The sequence below is a fragment of the Brachypodium distachyon genome, chromosome 4, assembly GCF_000005505.3.
Source record: "Brachypodium distachyon strain Bd21 chromosome 4, Brachypodium_distachyon_v3.0, whole genome shotgun sequence".
NCBI lineage: Eukaryota > Viridiplantae > Streptophyta > Magnoliopsida > Poales > Poaceae > Brachypodium > Brachypodium distachyon.
The window spans coordinates 43,788,943-43,808,814 of record NC_016134.3 but is presented as its reverse complement, the minus strand read 5'-3'; the positions used below and the strand labels follow the sequence as shown (position 1 = coordinate 43,808,814).

The 19,872-nt window shown below is 49.5% G+C and overlaps 4 protein-coding genes and 1 long non-coding RNA gene across 10 annotated transcripts; 3 read left to right on the top strand and 2 right to left on the bottom strand.

Annotated features, from left to right (window-relative positions):
• Nucleotides 1-720: 720 nt before the first annotated feature.
• Nucleotides 721-4,314, bottom strand: LOC100841280 (oxygen-independent coproporphyrinogen-III oxidase-like protein sll1917). The gene is made up of 2 exons (XM_003578675.4): nucleotides 3,383-4,314; nucleotides 721-1,526 (listed from the first exon to the last, which is right to left on the bottom strand). The coding sequence occupies exons 1-2, from the start codon at nucleotides 4,156-4,158 to the stop codon at nucleotides 896-898; spliced, it is 1,407 nt and encodes a 468-aa protein (XP_003578723.1). The 5' UTR covers nucleotides 4,159-4,314; the 3' UTR covers nucleotides 721-895.
• A 49-nt stretch (nucleotides 4,315-4,363) lies between these two features.
• LOC112268932 lies at nucleotides 4,364-6,081 on the top strand. 3 transcript variants are annotated; one of them, XR_002960487.1, is made up of 3 exons: nucleotides 4,364-4,499; nucleotides 4,602-5,437; nucleotides 5,563-6,081. It is a non-coding gene; the product is annotated as an uncharacterized LOC112268932 (long non-coding RNA). The 3 variants fall into 3 exon arrangements; XR_002960488.1 differs by lacking the exon at nucleotides 4,364-4,499 and having other exon boundaries at nucleotides 4,559-5,437; nucleotides 5,674-6,081; XR_002960486.1 differs by lacking the exon at nucleotides 4,364-4,499 and having other exon boundaries at nucleotides 4,559-5,437.
• Nucleotides 6,082-8,948: 2,867 nt separating this feature from the next.
• Nucleotides 8,949-11,433, top strand: LOC104584741 (UDP-glycosyltransferase 88A1-like). The gene is made up of 2 exons (XM_014903005.2): nucleotides 8,949-10,331; nucleotides 11,295-11,433. The coding sequence occupies exons 1-2, from the start codon at nucleotides 9,103-9,105 to the stop codon at nucleotides 11,308-11,310; spliced, it is 1,245 nt and encodes a 414-aa protein (XP_014758491.2). The 5' UTR covers nucleotides 8,949-9,102; the 3' UTR covers nucleotides 11,311-11,433.
• On the top strand, nucleotides 10,222-15,202 carry LOC100835972 (WEB family protein At5g55860). 4 transcript variants are annotated; one of them, XM_024463645.1, is made up of 3 exons: nucleotides 10,222-10,331; nucleotides 11,295-11,483; nucleotides 13,218-15,202. In XM_024463645.1, exons 2-3 carry the CDS (start codon nucleotides 11,313-11,315, stop codon nucleotides 14,982-14,984), a joined length of 1,938 nt encoding a protein of 645 aa, XP_024319413.1. In that variant the 5' UTR covers nucleotides 10,222-10,331; nucleotides 11,295-11,312; the 3' UTR covers nucleotides 14,985-15,202. The 4 variants fall into 4 exon arrangements, with proteins under 4 accessions (XP_024319413.1, XP_010238568.1, XP_010238567.1 ...); XM_010240266.3 differs by lacking the exon at nucleotides 10,222-10,331 and adding an exon at nucleotides 10,451-10,836; XM_010240265.3 differs by lacking the exon at nucleotides 10,222-10,331 and adding an exon at nucleotides 10,498-10,705.
• Nucleotides 15,203-16,043: 841 nt separating this feature from the next.
• Nucleotides 16,044-19,486, bottom strand: LOC100835146 (probable solanesyl-diphosphate synthase 3, chloroplastic). The gene is made up of 6 exons (XM_003576855.4): nucleotides 19,117-19,486; nucleotides 18,847-18,992; nucleotides 17,709-17,836; nucleotides 17,516-17,619; nucleotides 17,163-17,290; nucleotides 16,044-17,081 (listed from the first exon to the last, which is right to left on the bottom strand). The coding sequence occupies exons 1-6, from the start codon at nucleotides 19,292-19,294 to the stop codon at nucleotides 16,533-16,535; spliced, it is 1,233 nt and encodes a 410-aa protein (XP_003576903.1). The 5' UTR covers nucleotides 19,295-19,486; the 3' UTR covers nucleotides 16,044-16,532.
• Nucleotides 19,487-19,872: the final 386 nt, after the last annotated feature.

Sequence of the window (19,872 nt, the reverse complement as noted above, 5' to 3'; positions counted from 1 at the left end):
ACTCACTCCGTTTCTAAATACTTGTCGTGATTTCAATGCAAATCGGCTAACCACTGCGTTCGAGCGCCGCGTCCGCAGGCTAACTCTAGTTTGATTGAAACGTGTCCACGCTAACTTAATTGTACTGTACTACTGCAGGTCCCAACCCAATTCTGAAGTCAACAGAACCAGACAACGGGGTGGTTGCTAGAAATAGGAATTCGTAATCAATTGGAGTATGTCCCAACCCATATCCGGTGTTTCATTTCGAACCGTACGATCCTCTGAAGATAATACTCCCATTTTATTGTGTTCCATTTCCAGAAAACAAATATCCTGAACCGAAGGTATATACAATTCGTGCATGCACACACACGCGGGTGTCCCATAAGGCCACAGAGCCGTGCACGTCTCGTGTGTGGCCGACTGGCCGGCGCGCGAGTGGATTAGACAGACTCATAGAGATCATACTTGATGTCAGAGATTGTGTAACGGATTATACTTTTTACCCTCTAACGATGGCGCGAGTGACAGTGAATTACCTCTTTTAAAATACTTAAATATCAAATGCACCTTTGCCGTTATTAGAAGGATGGCTCACCCTAGAAGGTTCTAAATGGCTAGCAGCTACTGGGCCAAGTTGGCCATACTGCATTGACGAGATTTATCTCTATCCTTGGTTAGGGACAGGGCAGCCCATATGATGAGGCAGACCTAAACTTTTTTAACGCCTGAAGTGCATAGATGTAATACTTCTCTCGAGACTAATAACTGTTCCAATTTACATCCATCTGCAAGTTCTGGACAAAAATGGTATGCGTCTCAGGATAACCTCTGCCTATCAAACCAAACTCAAAATAGATCAGTACATGTCAATTTGGTCAGATAATCAAAACAACTGAAGAGCAAACCCCTCTTATGGTGAAATAATCCCAAAAGCAAGTGAGATCAACTCATTGGACAATAAGAATCCATCTGGGTCACTCAGGCGGATGAAGGCAACCCTGCTACCAGTCTCACCCTTGTTTTCTGAATCCAACTCCAACTCAAACTCACTAGGGTGCAGGGCTTGTCGCTCCGCGTCCATCGCAATCACAAGCCCACTCTCTACAAAAGGCCTAAACATACTACACAAAGATAGTGTCAGATTCTTTCCATAGGATTTACTGAAACTATGCAGATCCAGCCCCCAAGCTGTTCTTAGTGATAGCATCACCGAGTCCATTGCCATGTCCTTCATCTCAGAGGTGATAGACTCATGGCACCAAGTTCCGTCTTCCAGCTTCTGAACCCAATCTGCATATTCTTTCATTCTTCTGGGCCTGGAGAACCTGACACCATTGATGTAGCTTGCCGATCCAAGACCAAACGCATAGAATGGTCGGTTTTGCCAATATGTTAGATTGTGCTTGCACTCATAGCCAGTCCTGCAGTAGCTACTGATCTCATAGTGTTTATATCCTGCTTCAGAAAGCCGTTTGGAAGCCATCTTGTAAAAGTTTGCAGAGTCGGTCTCGTTTGGAAGAGGATATACACCAGGAGTATACCTGCAACATTTAATATGAAAAAAATGGTTGGCATCCATCTGACACATATTTACAATGAGAATATGAGAATCCTTGAAATTTCTATAGTACTATAAACGACTCGATTGGTGGCGGTGGTCCAACTTTGGACAGCATTATTTTTATTCGTGTCACTTGTTGATTTTGCAAATTCATTGAGATGATAACTCCTATGGATTATATGATCTATTAATCACAACATTCTCTTGGAACATGTACTTTAGAGCCGTAGCAACGCACAGTCACAGGTACTGTGCTAGTAATAATAAAAAGCTCATTGCAGTCAAGGGTCTCTGATTTGTAGGGTTCCAAAATCATGGAATAAAAATTGCAGGATTGCAAAGACAAGCCCTCTTCGATTCTATCGGATTGAAAAACATCGGACTGACACCAAAGGCTGTTTGATTACACCACAAGAACCCCATGATTGCATGACTCATAATTTCTTTACCAAGAGGTTATATCCAATGCAAATTTTCTATTGGAATCAAGTTGCAAAGTGGCTCAGAGGAAAATTGTCAAGGTTTCTAATCCAACAAAGCAAACAGCCTAAGGCTATGTTTGGTAACAAAGTATTTCAAAAACCAGAGTATTGACAAACTACGGTATTTTAAACTTCAGATACAAAATATTACGGTTTTACCAAACTAGAGTATTGTGGAGTATTGAAAATTCTATGCAGTGTTTGGTTGCATTGGATACTTCGGTCTGTATTGTATTTTCTGCATTGGACCCACCCATGAGTAGATAGAATCTCAGATTATCCACTGCGTTGAACAGAGGCGATAAGCTCCAGGAGCCATGGCGGTGCGCTGGCGGTGCGCGTTCAGCCTCGCCGCCGGCGCCGCGCACCTGTCGTGTCCCCGTTCAGCCTCGCACCTGTCGCATCCCCGTCAAGCCCGCCACGGCGCCACGCTCCTCACATCCCTGTCCAACCGCGCCGCGCCGCCGCGTTCCTCGCGTTCCCGTCCAGCCCACCGCCGGTGCCGCGCATAAACATATATTTTTGATTAACTTGGTTCAGGCCGGAGCCAAACGATATGCCTTCAACACCCGAGAAGGAATCAAGGCGCAGAGATCGCCTCAGCGCCTCAGCGTCCTCACCAACGACGTGCTGCCGTGGCTGGGCCATGTCTTGCTTCCGTTGATTTCCCAGTCTCCTGATTTGATGCGATGGCATGAGAAGAACTGCTTCCGTTGATTTCCAGTCTCCTGATTTGATGCGATCTCCTGATTTCCCCATCGCCGGCGATGGAGCGGTGGCGGCCTGATGGACAGGGAACCAGGCGGGGGCGTTTTTCTCTCCGTGTTCTGTAAAAAATAAAGAGGTCCAGACCTCTTTATTTTATACAGAGGAAATACCTCAGTTTTGAGAATACCCTGGTATTAAAACTGTAGTATTTTTAGGTAGCCAAACACCTCTTTGTATATAAAACCAGAGTATATAAAAAAAACTGTAGCATTCTCAAAATACTGAGAAAAAACAGAGCTATCAAACATGGCCTAAACTTTGAAAAATCAAAATCCTACAAATTCCTTTCAATAAAAGAGGGTTTATAACTTTGCAACTACCTCCATCATGACTTTGAGAACAGGACTGAACTAGAGAACTTCGACAACACAAACAAGTGCAAATGAAACAAGACTTTTAGCTAATTGTATGATAGCGGTGATTCTATTGTATTTGTTGTTTTCTCCAGTTCCTCCTTATCTATAGCAGCATCGAACCACTACACACCGAATCAAAAACATAAGGCCACAATACACACACAACAAAATAAGGTTTTTTCAGTACCGAGCAAATTTCGAAGACAAGAGTATGGCCAGAAGAAACTCACATTTGGCCAAACTTGGTGCCCTGCTCGATCTGCAGGTCATAGACGGAGACATGCGTGGGCCGGGCATCGATGGTGCACCTCAAGCTCTCCTCCCACATCTCCTCGGTCTGGTTGGGCAGCGAGGAGATGAGGTCCATGCTCCAGTTCTGGAGCCCCTCGCACCCGGTCACGATCCCGACGGCCTCTCGCACCTCAGCCAGCCCGTGCGCGCGGCCGCAGGCTCGGAGCAGGTCCTCCTGGAACGCCTGCACGCCGAGCGACACCCGGTTGACGCCCACGCCGACCAGCTCCCTGAGCTTGGCGGCGTCGAAGGTGCCGGGGTCCATCTCGATGGACACCTCGGGGCACGCGGACAGGCCGAACTTGCCGCGCAGCGCGTCGAGCACCGCGGCCACGAGCCTCGGCGGGACCAGCGACGGCGTGCCGCCGCCGAAGAAGATGGTCTCGAGAGGGACGCCGTCGTCGGACACGGCGCGCGTGGCGGCCACCTCCCGGAGCAGGAGGCGCACGTAGTCGGCGATCCGTGGGTCCTCGGCCTCGCCCCGGGGAGAGGGAGAGGAGGAGCCGAGCGCGACGATGGGGAAGTCGCAGTAATGGCAGCGCTTGCGGCAGAATGGGAGGTGGACGTAGGCGGAGGACGGAGGGAGCGGCGGTGGGACGGAGCCGGCGGCGGCTGGGGGGGAGGCATAGCGACGAACAGGTGGTGGGCGTGGGCGGATTGGGGGCGGTTTCCTGTGCGGGAATTGGAACACGAACGGCAAGGCTGATCTTAGCATTGCTGACCAGCGGCTTCCGAGTGGACCTGGTGGAACCAACAGTACAATCCAATCGAGAGAGTCTATGCGGTACGGATGGGCGATTAGCGTACTGCTATGAACCAGTCCATTTTTCTGGAGTTTTAGAGCAAGAAATAACTTGACTACAGTACGTGCCAACTGTCCCTCCGACTCCGAGCAACCCATTTTCTGGTGTGGGGGCGATAATGGACCGAGTGTCCCTCCGAGCAACCGAGCATGGGCTCAGTCAAGAGAAAGCTAGAAAAATAAACAGGCCCAAAACGTGCAAGAGAAGGCATAAAATTTCTGTGGGCCGTGGGATGCTCGCGAGCGATTCAACGGTGCCAATTGCTTGTTCTAGCCCATTTTAAGCCCAACCGCGTATTTTGAAATGGTGGTCACAATTTCATTTTCAGTATTTATTTTCATTGTGGTTTTGCTAGAAACTCATCCATTTCCGGTCGCTACCTGGAACGCCATCGCCAGCATCTTCCTCGACAACCAAGAAACGCAGGCGGTCGTCATCACCACCCAGCTTCGCAAGCTCGAGCAAGGCGCCCTGTCGATGCACGACTACTTCGCCCGGCTCAAGGACCTCGCCAACTAGCTTCACGACCTCGGCAGCCCCATCACCGACCGCGACCTCGTCCTCGCCATGTTCCAGGGCCTTAACCCGCGGTACAACTACGCCGTCTCGATCCTCACCTCCATGTCGCCGTTTCCCTCCTTCCTCCGCTGCAGGGCGTTCCTTGTCCTGGAGGAGCTTCGTGAGGGCACCCCAACACGCTCCACCGACACAGCCCAGCACGCTGCGCCTGTCCATCACGGGGGCGGCACCGGCGGCGCCCACAACACCGGGAACGGCAACTCCCGCAACAAGGGCAAGGGGAAGCAGCAGGGGCGGCCGCAGACCAAGACCACCGGCGGGGGCTCCTCCACATCGACCGCTCCTCCTCTCGCCAGTCCGCGTCGACCCTGCCGGCTCCAGGAACCAACCCGTGGACTAGACTGGTTCACGCCTGGCCTGTCCCCTGGCGTCCCCACGCTCCAGGCGCCGGCGTCCTCGGCCCGCGCCCCATCGCTCTGCCGATGCCCAACTTCGCCGGTCTGCACTACGCGCTGCCCCCTCCGCCTCCTGTCCCGACCGCCGCGCCAGCCTGGGATCAGACGGCTCTCATCCGGGCTCTGAACACCATGTCGGCGTCCTCGTCCTCATCCCCGGCGCCCGGCGAATGGTACATGGACACTGGGGCGAGCACGCACATGTCTTCATCCCCTGGTATGTTGTCGTCTCTCAGTCCCTCATTTCATTCTCGTATAGTAGTGGGCAACGGATCAACTATGCCTGTCACGCACACCGGCCATCTCTCCATTCCCACTTCCTCTCACCCTCTCCACATGCAGGATATCCTCGTTCCCCCCTCCCTTGTCAAGAACCTCATCTCTGTCAACCGTCTAGTTCGTCGTCAGAACCCGGTTTCCGTTGAATTTGATGATCTTGGTTTTTCTGTCAAGGATCGGCACACTCGCCAGGTGATTCTCCGCAGTGATGACACCGGCGACGACCTGTATCTGCTCGCGCCGCGCCCACCCATCAGCCTCCAAGCTTCTGCTACCGCCGATGATTGGCATGCCCGCCTCGGACATCCTGGACGCTCGTCGCTCGCCCGTCTTCTCCGCACTGCATCACCGGCCACACCTCGTCGCTCTGCGCATACTTGTCACTCGTGTCAGCTAGGAAAAAATGTTCGGTTTCCATTTTCAGACTCAGTTCATGTTTCGTTTGTGCCTTTTCATCTTGTTCACTGTGATGTATGGACCTCGCCGGTCCCTAGTTTGTCCGGCTTTACCTACTATCTTGTTGTTCTTGATGATTACAGTCACTTTGTTTGGTCTTTTCCCTTACGACAACACTTTACGCCAGTTCATTGCTTTCGTCCACACCCAATTCCACCTCCCCCTGCTCACTCTTCAATTTGACAACGGTCGCGAGTTCGACAATGCTGCGATGAGCTCCTTCCTTGCTGAGCATGGCGTGCAGCTCCGCATGTCCTGCCCGTACACTTCCCCTCAGAATGGACGCGCCGAACGCATGCTCCGCACGCTCAATGACACCATGCGCACCCTCCTCCTACATGCCTCCATGCCCAACTCATTCTGGGCAGAAGCCCTTGCCACCGCCACCTTCCTCGTCAACCGCCGACTCTGCCGTCCCCACCACCACACGACGCCCTTCGAGCTCCTCTATGGCACCACCCCGGACTACTCCTCCCTGCGCACCTTCGGTTGCCTGTGCTACCCAAACCTCACCGCCACCACTCCGCACAAGCTTGCCCCACGCTCTGCCGCGTGCACGTTCATCGGCTACTCTCCCTCCCACTGCTACAACAATGCCACAGACAAGGTTGTCGTCTTCCGGCATGTGTTCTTCGACGAGTCCCAATTCCCATTTCGCCCATCGCACCCCCCTCCCGAGCCTTGCATAGTGGCGGGGTTCTCCCCTCGCCGTCCTTCACTGCTGCCTCCCGCTACCGCGCCTGCCGCGGCAACACCCACCTCTGTCGTGCCCTCTACCGCGGCAAACTCTGCGTCTCCTGCGTGCCCACCAGCAGCCTCTCCTTCTGCCGCACCCATCTCCCCATCTGCCACTCCTCCACACACACCGGCTGCGCCCGCCTCTCCTTCCGTCGCGTCTGCCTCCCCCTCTCCCGCGCCAGACTACCCTTCTGCCGCGGCAGACGCCCCTCCAGCTGCGCCTATCGGGGCCATCGCACCTACCCACACCATGATCACCCGCTCCCAGCTCAGTACGTTCAAACCCAACCCCAAATACAAAACCCAGACTAACCTCGCCACCACTACCTCCGCCATCAGCCCAATTCCCAAATCCGTGCGCTCGGCATTACGCGATCCTTGTTGGCTTGCTGCTATGCAGGATGAATACAGGGCTCTGATGGCCAACAACACGTGGCGGCTGGTGCCTCGCCCACCCGGCGCCAACATCGTCACCGGCAAATGGCTGTTCCGCCACAAGCTCAACCCGGCCGACACGTTGGCCCGGTACAAGGCGCGCTGGGTGGTCCGCGGCTTCTTGCAGCAGGCCGGAGTGGACTTGGACGAAACTTTCAGTCCGGTGGTGAAAGCGGCAACCATCCGTGCCGTCCTCGCCATTGCAGCGTCACGTGATTGGCCGGTACACCAGCTTGACGTCAACAATGCCTTCTTGCACGGCTTCCTCACCGAGCGTGTCTACTGTCAACAACCGACCGGCTTTGTCGACGCCACTCAGCCGGGACATGTCTGCCTCCTCGACCGGTCACTCTACGGGCTGAAGCAGGCGCCCCGCGCCTGGTATGATCGCTTCACGGCGTTCCTCCGATCCATCGGGTTCATCACCACGAAGTCCGACCACTCGCTCTTTGTGTACCGGCGCGGCCCCGATGCTGCCTACATCTTGCTGTACGTCGACGACATCGTCCTGTCCGCTTCCTCCACGGCACTGCTCTGGCTCCTCACCAGCAAGCTCCTCGGCATGTTCTCCATGTAGGACATGGGGCCTCTGCACTTCTTCCTCGGCATCCAGGTCTCCCGCACTCCGGCGGGCTTCTTCCTCGGCCAGCAGCAGTACGCCGACGAACTGCTTGAGCGTGCTGGCATGATGGCGTGCAAACCGGTCAGCACGCCGGTGGACACCAAGCCTAAACTGGATGCTGCTTCTACGCCCGCCGTCGCCGACCCGTCTGAGTACAGGAGCATTGTTGGGGCCCTGCAGTACCTGACGATGACACGCCCCGACATCACGTACGCGGTGCAACAGGCGTGCCTCTTCATGCATGATCCCCGGGAGCACCACCTCACCTTCGTCAAGCGCATTCTCCGGTACATCAGTGGCACCACCGGGCACGGGCTGCACATTCAGCGCTCCGCCAAGCTGGACATTGTCGCCTACTCGTACGCCGACTGGGCAAGCTGCCCTGACACGCGTCGTTCCACTTCCGGCTACGCCGTCTACCTCGGCGACTCATTGGTGTCCTGGTCGTTCAAGCGCCAGCCTACTGTCCCGCGGTCCAGCGCCGAAGCCGAGTACCGCGGCGTGGCAAACGCCGTTGCCGAATGCTGCTGGCTCCGCCAGCTCCTCGGCGAGCTTCACCTGCCCCTCAACAGCGCCACGGTCGTCTACTGCGACAACATATCCTCGGTCTACATGGCGGCCAATCCTTTGCATCATCGCCGGACAAAGCACATCGAGCTGGATATCCATTTCGTTCGCGGCATGTTCCTACGACACAGCAGTTTGCCGACGTGATGATGAAGGGATTGCCCACTTTAGTGTTTGAGGACTTCCGATCCAGCTTGTGCATCCGCTCGTCGCCATCGACCATCGGACGCTCAACCTGCGCCGAGGTGTTGAACGAAACTGCCTTGCGTCCCACGTCGATCACCTCCAAGATGCCCACGACGCCGACGTAGTCTAGTTCTGCACCATGTTCCCCCGTTTCAGTTTTGACCGTGCGGTTGTACATCTTGTACTCTATATATTTGAGGCGCAATACATCGAGAGCACCTAAGGCACGTTCTCCCAATCTCTTTCCTCTCTACAGATACCAATTAATAACGCCAGGCAATCGACAGGCCGAGAATAGGAGAAATCTTTCTGCGTTCGCGGCAATGCTCTCGGCCACAACCCACAAGCAACGCTTCACTCCATCCGCCAGGTCGATCCAGGCGACGTCGCGCGAGCACCATTAATGCACCATGGCGATCGGCATCGTGGAGAAACTTGATGGGAATTAAAGCCACGCATTTTTTTCTCAATAATTTGGTCCCTACTCCATACCACGCGTGGCTAAAATCCCAATTTCGTCTGGGCATGGAAGATCGAAAAGTTACGCCGCTGGCTCGTTTACGGAGCAGGGGAAGAAGAAGCATAGTGAACTGAAGCCGATGAAGAAGACGGTGGTACTGTACCCAGGCCTGGGCGTCGGCCACCTGGTGCCCATGGTCGAGCTCGCCAAGGTGTTCCTCGACCACGGCCTCGCCGTCGCCGTCGCGCTCGTCGAGCCGGCCGACAGCCCCGCGGCCTCTGCCTTCTCCGCCGCCGTCGCCCGCGCAAAGGCCTCCAACCCCTCCGTCGCCTTCCACGTCCTTCCCCCGCCGCCGCCAGCGCCCGCCGACGACAAGGCCACGCCCACGCACCACCTCATGAAGATGCTCCATCTCCTGGCCGCCATGAACGCGCCGCTCCGCGACTTCCTCCGCTCGCTGCAGCGCTCCTCCCCCGTCCACGCGCTCGTCATCGACATGTTCTGCGCCGACGCGCAGGACGTCGCGGACGAGCTCGGCATCCCCGCCTACTACGCCTTCTCGTCCGCCGCCAGCAACCTCGCCGTCTTCCTCAACCTGCCCAGCAAGCTCGCCGCCATGGACACCCAGCTTCTCCGCGACTCCTCCACAATCTCTTTCCCGGGCGTTCCCCCTTTCAAACCTTCCGACTTGCCCTCCGACGTCGCGGCCCAGGGCGAGGCGCTCGACTCCATCCTGCGCGTGTTCGAACGGTTGCCCCAATCGGACGGGATCCTCATCAATTCCATGGAATCGCTGGAACCCCTCGCGGTGCAGGCGCTCGAGGACGGGCTCTGCGTCCCCGGCCGCCCCACGCCGTCGGTTTACTGCATCGGGCCGCTGGTCTCCGCCGGAGCCGGAGACGACGAGCAACACGAGTGCCTCCGGTGGCTGGACTCTCAGCCGGACGACAACAGCATAGTATTCCTCTCCTTCGGCAGCATGGGCACCTTCTCGAAGAACCAGCTATCGGAGATCGCGACCGGGCTGGAGAAGTCCGGCCAGAGATTCCTCTGGGTGGTGCGGAGCCCGCTGCCGGACCCGGCCCACCACAGGCCCGGCGATCCGCTCCCGGAGATAACGGACCTGGGCTCGCTCCTCCCCCACGGGTTCCTGGACCGCACCAGGGACAGAGGCCTCGTGGCGCCGCAGGTGGAGGTGCTGCGGCACAGGGCGACGGGGGCGTTCGTGACGCACTGCGGCTGGAACTCGACGCTGGAGGGCGTGGCGGCGGCGGGGCTGCCGCTGCTGTGCTGGCCGCTCTACGCGGAGCAGAGGATGAACAAGGTGTATGTGGTCGAGGGGATGGGGCTCGGGGTGGAGATGAGAGGGTATGATTATCGGCCCTATGATTATTAATCGCTTTGCCCATTGAAAAACGTGGGCCCCGCCACTGCCCATTGAATTGGCTATTTTTGAGGGACATTGAATTGGCAATTGGATGCCCGGAAAATACGTGTGTCCCACCAACGTTTCTTCTTCTCTCTCCGACCAAGCCGCACGTTCCTTTCGGACCGATCGCCTAACCCCAACCCCCTCCGCCGCCGCCGCCGGAAACCCCCCGCCCGCCTTTCCTCTCCGTCCATCTCCGCCGTAGAGGCCATCTTGTTTCCTTATCGGCCTCAGTCTCTTCCGGAAGCAGTGGTCGGGACCTCTGTCCTCTCATCTTCCGGATCGACACCGACGAACATTTCCTTGGTCCCTGGTAAGCCCTAGAATCGACACCTTTCCTTTCCCTCGCTCCCTGGATCTTCTTCCTCCTCGGCGGAGCGCCGCCACCCATCCCGCTGCCGAGCGCCCATCGTCTTCCTCCTCGCGCGAGCGCCTCCACAGCAGGTTGATCTCCCCTTCGATTCTCTCGCTCCCGACCGTTTCTCCTCCCATCACCCCACGAACGGATTCCGCCCTTTAGCTCCCCGTTTCATAATCTTCCCCAATCCGTAACTGAGGCAAAAATCACCCTACCTTGCCCTACCGGGTCCTCCGCCCGTGCTGTAATGCTTGAACGATGAGAAGACGAGCAAGACATGTAGATTCTCACTCTGGACATCTCTAGGCCGGATAGGCCTTACAGAGAGTTCACAAATCACCAAATTGGACATTAGCATTAACTGGAAAAGGATGACGAGTCATAATTATTGTTCTTTCATGTTGTATTACCACACCCTGGTAGTTGCCTTGATCAAATTGGTCACGCTTGTATTTATTGTCGAACATTCACTTATGGTATGTACCAATAGCTTCCCTGCTAATGTCATTCTATAACTATGTTACTCTCTCTTTTACAATTGCAGCTTGCATATTAGGTAAATATGGCTACGAAAGTTCGCCCACCTATTACCGACGCAGAAAAACTGGAGGTTGGTGAAATAGACACAAGAGCTCCTTTTGAATCTGTCAAAGCTGCAGTGAGCTTATTTGGTGAAGTTCGGGTTTCATCTGACAAATCGGCTGCAAGAAAGCCAAAGGCTCCTCAAGCGGAGGTAGGTACTTTGGAAATGAACTACGCAAGTAGGAATCTAATGTGTGAACCTATGCACCTATTATGAATACTGAGGATGTCTGCTCTTACCTTCAGTATCCCTATAACTATAATATTGAAAACAAATTCCAGCATATTTCAGTGAGAGATATCAGTTATGTTTTGGTACCAACCCGCTGCTGTTACTTACATGTGTTTTCTTTTCTTTCATTTGTTGATGGTGATGGCAAGAGTGTTTCCCATTTAGAAGTTATAGCCTTTTACCTTACAGAAATATACATTCTAAACACGTGGATTGTTTGTAAATTTATGTCACTGTGTTATGAAACTCATGATGATATGAACCTTGTTCTGGTATGGTGCTCGCCCTTGACCAGCTGGTTTGTAGCTCTTCTTACAGTATTACAGGCCAATTCTTTCAGGCCTGATTGAGAATGGGAAGAAAATTATGAACTTCCTATGTGCCTTGTAATCCCTAGGAATATTTCCTATATGTGTTGTTTGATTTCTAGGATTGCACATAACGACGATGCCTCTTTAGGACCTGTTTTATTCAAAGTGTTGTAATCCCTAGGAATTTTTCCTATGTGTGTTGTTTAATTTCTAGGATTTGGGATCCCTTTGCACCCTGTTCCATAGGGAAATTTCCATCCACTCAAATCTCTTTCTATGTTTTGGAATCGTTCAAATCAAAGGACCCTTAATTTGTTCTGTCTGAAGATATCACATGAAGATATTTTTAACCAATTAAGAAATATGCTTTCCAACTAATCTATCCCTAAGCCATGAACTTATCTGCCCCACCAGAATTGTCTGAACAATAATCACATATGGTGTTCTGGTCCTACAGCAGCCACCTTTCTGCACATTGCTGTGGGTCCTCATCCATGACGCATGATAACAGATTTTTGTTGGTTCCTGACAGAATATTAAGTTTTGCACTGTACTTTTCCTTGTATTGTTATCTTGCAAATGTTAATATGTTTGCAAGATTTCCATAAGTCAAATTTCTTGATATTTTTCTTTTCTTTTCTTTGCGACTTTTAAATTGAACATAGAGTGTAGCCCTAGCCCTATGGCTGCTGGATTCTGCCAAGTAAATAGTTGTTAGATTCTCAAAGAATCTTACAACTATTTCCAATTTTTAGGTCTTTGTTGTTCCACCTGTTTCCAATATCCATGACTTCGAATTAAATTATACTCTTGCTATCATTTTATAAGCTTATAGTTAACATGTTTTCTTATGCATCTAGATATTTCTGCATTCAGGAAAAGTGTGTGTTACCTTTGCAACCTTCATATCTGGCTCCTAGAGTTTTACATAACTAGATAATGACCCGCACGTTGTTGCGGAAATTTGTAGTTAACATACATGAGTGAAAGTGAGTTGCGACAAAATAGTATATTGATGAAATTGTATGATTGACATTTTACTTAGTGGTTATAGCTTGTGGAAAGTAGCATGCATGCATGTGCAAAAAATATGAGTTTCCCACTAAATAGGTGTGAACAAATTAATGATGTGATGATGTGGCATGCTTGCATGTTGAGAGAAATCAAGGTAGTGGGCTTCTCCTACTTAGATATAGAAGATTACAGAAGTACTGATGCATTGGCTTAACTATCATAGTCTCTACTTTGTTATCCATGCAACACAATTCACTAGATCTGTTTGCTATCCCGTTATCCTAATTTACTCTGGAAGTTCAATATTTAAATCATATTTTTTTGGCAGAGGGTGTTAGCTAAGGAGACAGAACTGCACTTGGCCCAGAAAGAGTTGAATAAATACAAGGAACAGCTGAATAATGCTGAAATAACCAGAGTACAAGCCCTCTCTGAGCTAGAGAAAGCTAGAAAAACTGTTGATGAGCTAACAACTAAGCTGGATGCAATCAGCAAGTCTAAAGAGCTGGCTATTCAAGCCACAGAAGATGCAAAGGCTCGAACCAAGCAGCTTGAACATGGCAGCTCGAATGAAGCTGTTGGAAAAGACAGTTCTTTGAAGCAGGAACTGGACAGTGCAAGGCAACAGTATGCAACTGCCCTAGCAGACCTTGATGCAGCAAAACAGGAGCTTAGGAAGCTTAAGAAAGATTTTGAAACCTCATTAGATATGAGGCTGTCTGCTGCCCAGCAGGAAGAGGAATCATTGCACTCAACTGAAGCCAACAAGGAAAAGGCTGCTCAACTTCATAATGAGGCTGCAACAATTCAAGAATCGCTTTTGCATGTGAAGGCAGCGACACAGCAAGCAAATGAAGAAGAGTCACAAATCCTTGCTGAGAAGGATGTCGCCAGGAAAACATACAAACAAGCTTTAGAAGAAACTGAGAAGAAATTGTCAATTTTGAGAAATGAATTTGATCCTGCTGCTTATAAAACTCTTAAAGAAAAGCTAGATGAGACCAACTCTGAGATTTTATCTATGCAGAAAAAGATTGAAGATGCCCGGGCTTTAGATTTAGAGTCTGTTGCTGCTGTCACCACAGAGTTGGATGACGCTAAGGAGATGTTGCAGAAAGTAGCAGAAGAGGAAAGCTCTCTTCGGAGTTTAGTAGAAGCACTGAAACTGGAGTTAGAAGCTGTAAAGCAGGAGCACAGTCAGCTCAAAGAGAAGGATACCGATACGGAATCAATTGTTGGAGACCTACACGTCAAGCTTCAAAAATGCAAATCTGAGCTTGAAGCAGCTGTTTCTGCTGAATCAAAAGCAGCAACAGCTTCTGATGATTTGATCCTAGCTCTGCAACAGTTGTCATCCGAGTCAAAAAATGCCCTGCAGGAAGCTGAAATGATGCAGAAGAGTGCAGCAGAGTTGAGAGATGAAGCTGAAGCAGCACGGGTTGCATTAACAGAAGCCGAAGAAAAGTTGCAATCTGCTTTGAAAGAAGCAGAAGAAGCAAAAGCAGCTGAAGCAAAGGCCCTTGAACAGATAAAGCAACTATCAGACAGGGCAAGTGCTGTTCGAGCCTCAACTTCTGAATCTGGGGGAAAGATCACAATCTCAAAAGAGGAGTTTGAATCCCTTAGCCGAAAGGTGGAGGAGTCAGAGAAATTGAGTGAGATGAAAGTATCTGCGGCCATGGCTCAAGTGGAAGCTGTCAGAGCCAGTGAGAACGAGGCAATAAAGAAAATGGAAACTGCCCGAAAAGAGATGGAAGACATGGAGTTGGCAACAGAGGAGGCACTGAAGAGGGCTGAAATGGCTGAAGCAGCAAAGAAAGCTGTAGAAGGTGAGCTTAAGAGGTGGCATGAGAGGGAACAGAAGAAAACTGCTGAGTCCCTGCCTTCGTCAGAAGCACATGCAAGCACGCAGCCGCCTGTATACAAAGCTTCTTCTGGAAAACCCACCGAGAGGAACGATGGGCAACAAAGGAGCGGCAAAACGCTACTGAGGAAGAGCTTTGTGCTGCCAAACATCACAAGCATGTTCCATAAGAAGAAGAACCAGGCCGATGGCAGTTCTCCATCATACCTTCCTGGGGAAAAATCTGTATAATATCTTTCATTCGCATGTTGTGAATTCAAATTCGAGTACATGGTTGGATGCTACAACTTGTGTAATATATCTGTGGTTGCATGCAGGACATTGCTGACGTAACTTTATCCTGTTATGTATGTATATTTTACCTGGTATTTTTTGTTAACTCTTTCGGGACAATTGGATCGGTACTTTGTATGTCAAATATTCAGTGTCTTTTTGTTGATATACCAGTAGTACTTTTTTCTGCTATCAACCACATCTAAGTCAGTTCTGGCTGCTTTCACATAATATAGTGTGCAACGTAAGATAAATGGAAGGATCACATGCTTCTTTTTTTAATACCACTCCTGTTACTTTTTGTAACATTTTCTAGCTTTATCCTAAATCAAACTTCTTAATGTTCGACCAAATTTATAGAAAAAATTACAAACACATAAAACTTCAAATTAGTTTTATTAAATCCTTCATGATATATATCTGCATAGTAGACTTATTTAATATTGTAACTTCTAGTACATTTTGTTTTTATAAAATCAGTCAGACTTTAAATTTTTTGACTTAAGACAAAGGTAGAACACCTTTTACGCGAATTCAAGCAGAAATTATCAACAAGGATCACATTTTATGATCCCGTCGAAACATGAGGAAAGATATCTGTGCTGCAAACATGTGCAAACTTGAGAAAAGGAAGAAATCAAGTAGTACGAAAAATAAGATTCAGCGGGCACATAGTTAGAGCCATTGATGAGATTTTTGCTCCTCACGATCCATCTGAGGTTTAGGTTGGAGCCCTATCGAGTGACGCTTGTTCTCAATAATTGATCTAACTGTATAATTCAGTTTAAGTTTTGGAATGGAGCATTCCATACTCCTGCCTGATTTCTTTGGTTTTTATCTGTTTTCTTATTGAATATTTTTTAATTATCTTTTATTTGATACAACAATGTTAAAAAGGTGGTTTTCTTACACCCAGAACTGGAGAGATACAAAAAGGGAAGAGGGATAACAAGGTGATTTTCTCATGACAGCCTTTAATACAGTGTGCCTCCCAGATTCCATATAGCATGACAGTAGTAACAAAACTGGAATGTAGTACTATATTATTTCGTGCAAGAACATACACATCTCATCAGCCCAGAGTGCACAACTGCTATACTATTGTCATTCTGTCAAGTTCCCAACACACAGCTTGTTGTCTATAAGCATGTGCAAATTGCAAAATAAAAGAATGCCAAGATACAGCATGCTCCTTTTATTTACAAGAGCAGCAAAATGAAGTGCTAAGATACATGTAGGTACAAGGCGGCAGGCACCTGGATAACTCGCTGGATTGTGATATCGTGCACCAATGATCCCAAAGATCGAAAGTGGTACTAATGGCCTGTTTTACAGGAATCCCGTAGGCGTGTCAAAGGGAAATAGCGCAGTTCCTCCCTCCTAGTTTCATTTGGCAATACTCTGCTCCAAATGGGGCATGATAAGACATATTTCTGTGGGAGACTGGGAGCTACTCTAAACCCACAAACGAGGCATGTATCTGATAGAGAAATCAAGCAATCCCGTCTATTCAATCCTTTGGAGATTATATCTCACCATGTTCTCAAGCGCATCTCTGAACTCGCTCCTCGGAAGGCACTGCAGATTTTGGATAGCCAAGTCACCCTTCTCTCTTGCAAGCTCATGAGCCCTCCTTATTCCACCACTTCTATGAACTAGCTCTATTGCAGCAGCTAAGGAATCTGTTTCACTGAACTCGGAGTCGATGATCTCCCTTAGCTGTGTTTCATCTTGCAAAGCAAAAATGACTGGAGCTGTCAGATTTCCCTTTGCCAAGTCACTTGCTGCTGGTTTGCCAAGTTGCTCAGCTGATTGGGTGAAGTCAAGAATGTCATCTACTACCTGGAAGGAGAGTCCGAGATTCCTTCCGTACTCATACATTTGTTCACATATAGCAGTGCTGACACCACTAAATATGGCTGATGACCTTGTGCTTGCAGCGATCAGAGAGGCAGTTTTGTAGTAGCTCTTCAGCAAGTAGTCATCAAGGGTGACATCACAGTCAAAAAGAGTAGATTGTTGTTTTATCTCGCCACTGGCAAAATCCTTAATTACCTGTTAGGAATGCATTTTATGTAAAACAAATCATATATGGTTCCAAATAAGAGAGGAAAGCTTGCTCATGTCTTTGATTACCTGGCTGATGAGCTTTATAACTTCAATATTCTCTAGGTTTGCAAGAAACCAAGAAGATTGGGCAAACATAAAATCACCAGCAAGCACAGCCACCCGTGTTCCATATAATTGATGAATGGTTTCTTTCCCTGAAAACAAAGTAATTTATGCCTTAGACTAAACTGGTGAATTTCTCGATATGCCTAAGCGTTTTGTTTTTACAATATCACTGTTTATTTATAATCTTGATACATAATTTGAAAAATAAAAAGTAGTAACATGTACAAATCAAAAAGGGAAGAAAAAATAAGAAGAAACAAACAGTTTGTTTATATGAGTATCAAGGACTTGTTAAAAAGTAGCACCATATATACCTCTTCGCATTCCACTGTCATCTATGACATCATCATGTATTAAACTTGCAGTGTGAATCATCTCTATGATCTCTGCTAAGCGTTGGTGTTCTGTAGTTAGCTCCCTGGAATCCACAAATCAATGGTCTGAGTGACTAATTAATTTCAACATTCTGTAAGAAATGGTAAGGTTGCAATAAAAAAAGCAACTTACGATAAACCAGCTAATTCAGCAGTTGCTCTGGACACCAGAAAAACTAATGCTGGTCTTAATCTCTTTCCACCAGCACCAAAAATTTGTTCCGCCGCAGAAACTAAAACAGGATTTTCTGCACCAACAAGCTATTAAAGTTACGTCAGCTGGTTATTGTGGCAGCTAGGCATTCAATTTACCAAGAAGCACTAAAGTAAAATCTCCGTATTAATATTGTGCAGATATTATTATTTGATATGTAATGCTCTGATGTTTTGGTCTATTGATAAGGTTTTTTAAGAGCATATTGTGATTACTGTGAATGAAGATTCTATTTCATGGAGAACCCAGAAATATATGATGAACATATTATGAATTTGACTCTGAGCTTAACACATGATGAAATATATGATGATTTTTATTTCAGAACTCAAAAAGTTAGACACCAGCAGCCAATTCTCACTGTACTCTATCTCTGCAGAAAGTTCCCAGCACTCAGCACTATGACTTGAAAAGACAAGTGCACAGTGCAAATGATGGTAGCTTCTTGCCTAAACAATTTCCACAAGTTAAGTATGATGAGCTTGATCAATATTTGTCATAAAGAACCCCGTGAACTTGGAATACAATTTCCACAAGAGTTACTTATGGATACTAATAAGTTATGGCATGAATTTTGAAACCCTTAAAGCTTTGTCACATGCTGCCAATTACTACTTCGCAAAATAAAAAGTACATGCCTGGAAATTCAATAATCAATGTAGGCCATCTCCATCTTTAGATTATTTTTAACTTCTTCCATTTTGATCCTTGTAATGGTAGCCGTAGGCATTTAGTCTCTTCACTATTCGTAAACTGAAGTAAAATAAATTGGACACCAGAACCTTTTATTTTCTGGTGCTGCATTTTAATATTCTGCTCTACATTAGTAAACAAGCATTGCTTTGTTCAAAGATGCTATCATAAAAGCAGCTGAAAGTATGATCAATGTGCAACGACGAGCTTTCTACCAAATGAACTCACGCAAAGAGAAATTATAGTACACACACATATTAGATGAATGCGCAATGCTTCAGTTTCCTGACCAATGATTTCGAATGAACAAAAAGATCTGAACAAAGAGATGTGTCCCCTAGAAGAAAAGGCTGAAAAGGCTCACCGATTTCAGATTGTTGTTAAGGTTCAGCAAATCGTCCGATACGACCTCCAACAAGGACGAAACCGAAGTGCGATCCGGGACGCTCGCTGCCGTCGCACTAGGGATCGTCGTATGGGCTGCAGGCGGCAGATCAACCGCGGCAAGACCTGCACAAATGAAATGCCGTGGCAGCTCAGGCTCACTGCCACACCGGTGTGTGCTGTTTGAAAGGTAGAACTAATAAGACAGGTACAACTGGCAGTCTGGCAAGCGGAAGTCGTCGCTGAGAACCTGCGGGCTGGCTGGGCGAGGCCACGAAGCAAACACCTGGCGCGCGCCGGGTCCGTCCCGACCAGCGGCACCGGCGCCTCGCCTTGCCGGCCGCATGTACAGCCGCAGCGACGGCGACGCGCTGCTGCGACGGGGCGGAGAGGTGGGAGGAGGCCGCGAGGGACGACGGCGCCGCCATTTTCGTCTGCCTGCCTGCCTGCCTGGCTGGCTCTCCGCTGCGACGGCGCGCGCGGTGGCCGTCGGTGACAGCAGCGTGCGCGCCGCGGTCCCGGCAGTTTTTTTGGTGATTGCGAAGAGGACGGCGGTAGGCCACGGAGGCGCGCTGAGCGAGGTTAGGTGTGCGGGGCACCCCCGCGCGCGGTTGGTTTGGTTGCGTGCACGAGTCCGCGGCCACGGCTTTTGTATGGCCGCCTGCGTGCGCCTTATCGGCGAGCAGCCACGGGATAGGCCAGCCACCCACGGCCCTGCATTCCGCCACGTATGCGCCGTAAAGTAGCGGGCCACGACACACCGCGCGTCCTCGCTGGCTGCAAGAGTCGCCGGAGGCATCAACGACGATGAGGGCCCTGGATTTCAGAAAAATCATGAAATGTTCCCCTGGCCTACTACTACTAGAATTTCACCCCATTTTGACTCGCGGCTGAAGAGTTAACTGATGCCTGGCTGATAATAGTCCTTATTATTTTAGTTCGGTGTTATAATTGTTAGTCCTTATTCATAATAATTCATAATAAGTGACACTAATTATGACTCGGA

Bases quoted from the DNA above. Each gene is read 5' to 3' on its own strand.
- LOC100841280 (XM_003578675.4), bottom strand. From the start codon at position 4,158: ATGCTAAGATCAGCCTTGCCGTTCGTGTTCCAATTCCCGCACAGGAAA. The intron at 1,527-3,382 runs GTGAGTTTCTTC...TAAATGTTGCAG, and splicing joins GGCACCAAGTTTGGCCAAAT to GTATACTCCTGGTGTATATC.
- LOC104584741 (XM_014903005.2), top strand. From the start codon at position 9,103: ATGAAGAAGACGGTGGTACTGTACCCAGGCCTGGGCGTCGGCCACCTG.
- LOC100835972 (XM_024463645.1), top strand. From the start codon at position 11,313: ATGGCTACGAAAGTTCGCCCACCTATTACCGACGCAGAAAAACTGGAG. The intron at 11,484-13,217 runs GTAGGTACTTTG...TTTTTTTGGCAG, and splicing joins CAAAGGCTCCTCAAGCGGAG to AGGGTGTTAGCTAAGGAGAC.
- LOC100835146 (XM_003576855.4), bottom strand. From the start codon at position 19,294: ATGGCGGCGCCGTCGTCCCTCGCGGCCTCCTCCCACCTCTCCGCCCCG. The intron at 18,993-19,116 runs GTTCTCAGCGAC...TCATTTGTGCAG, and splicing joins CTCGCCCAGCCAGCCCGCAG to GTCTTGCCGCGGTTGATCTG. The intron at 17,837-18,846 runs GTGAGCCTTTTC...TAACTTTAATAG, and splicing joins TTAACAACAATCTGAAATCG to CTTGTTGGTGCAGAAAATCC.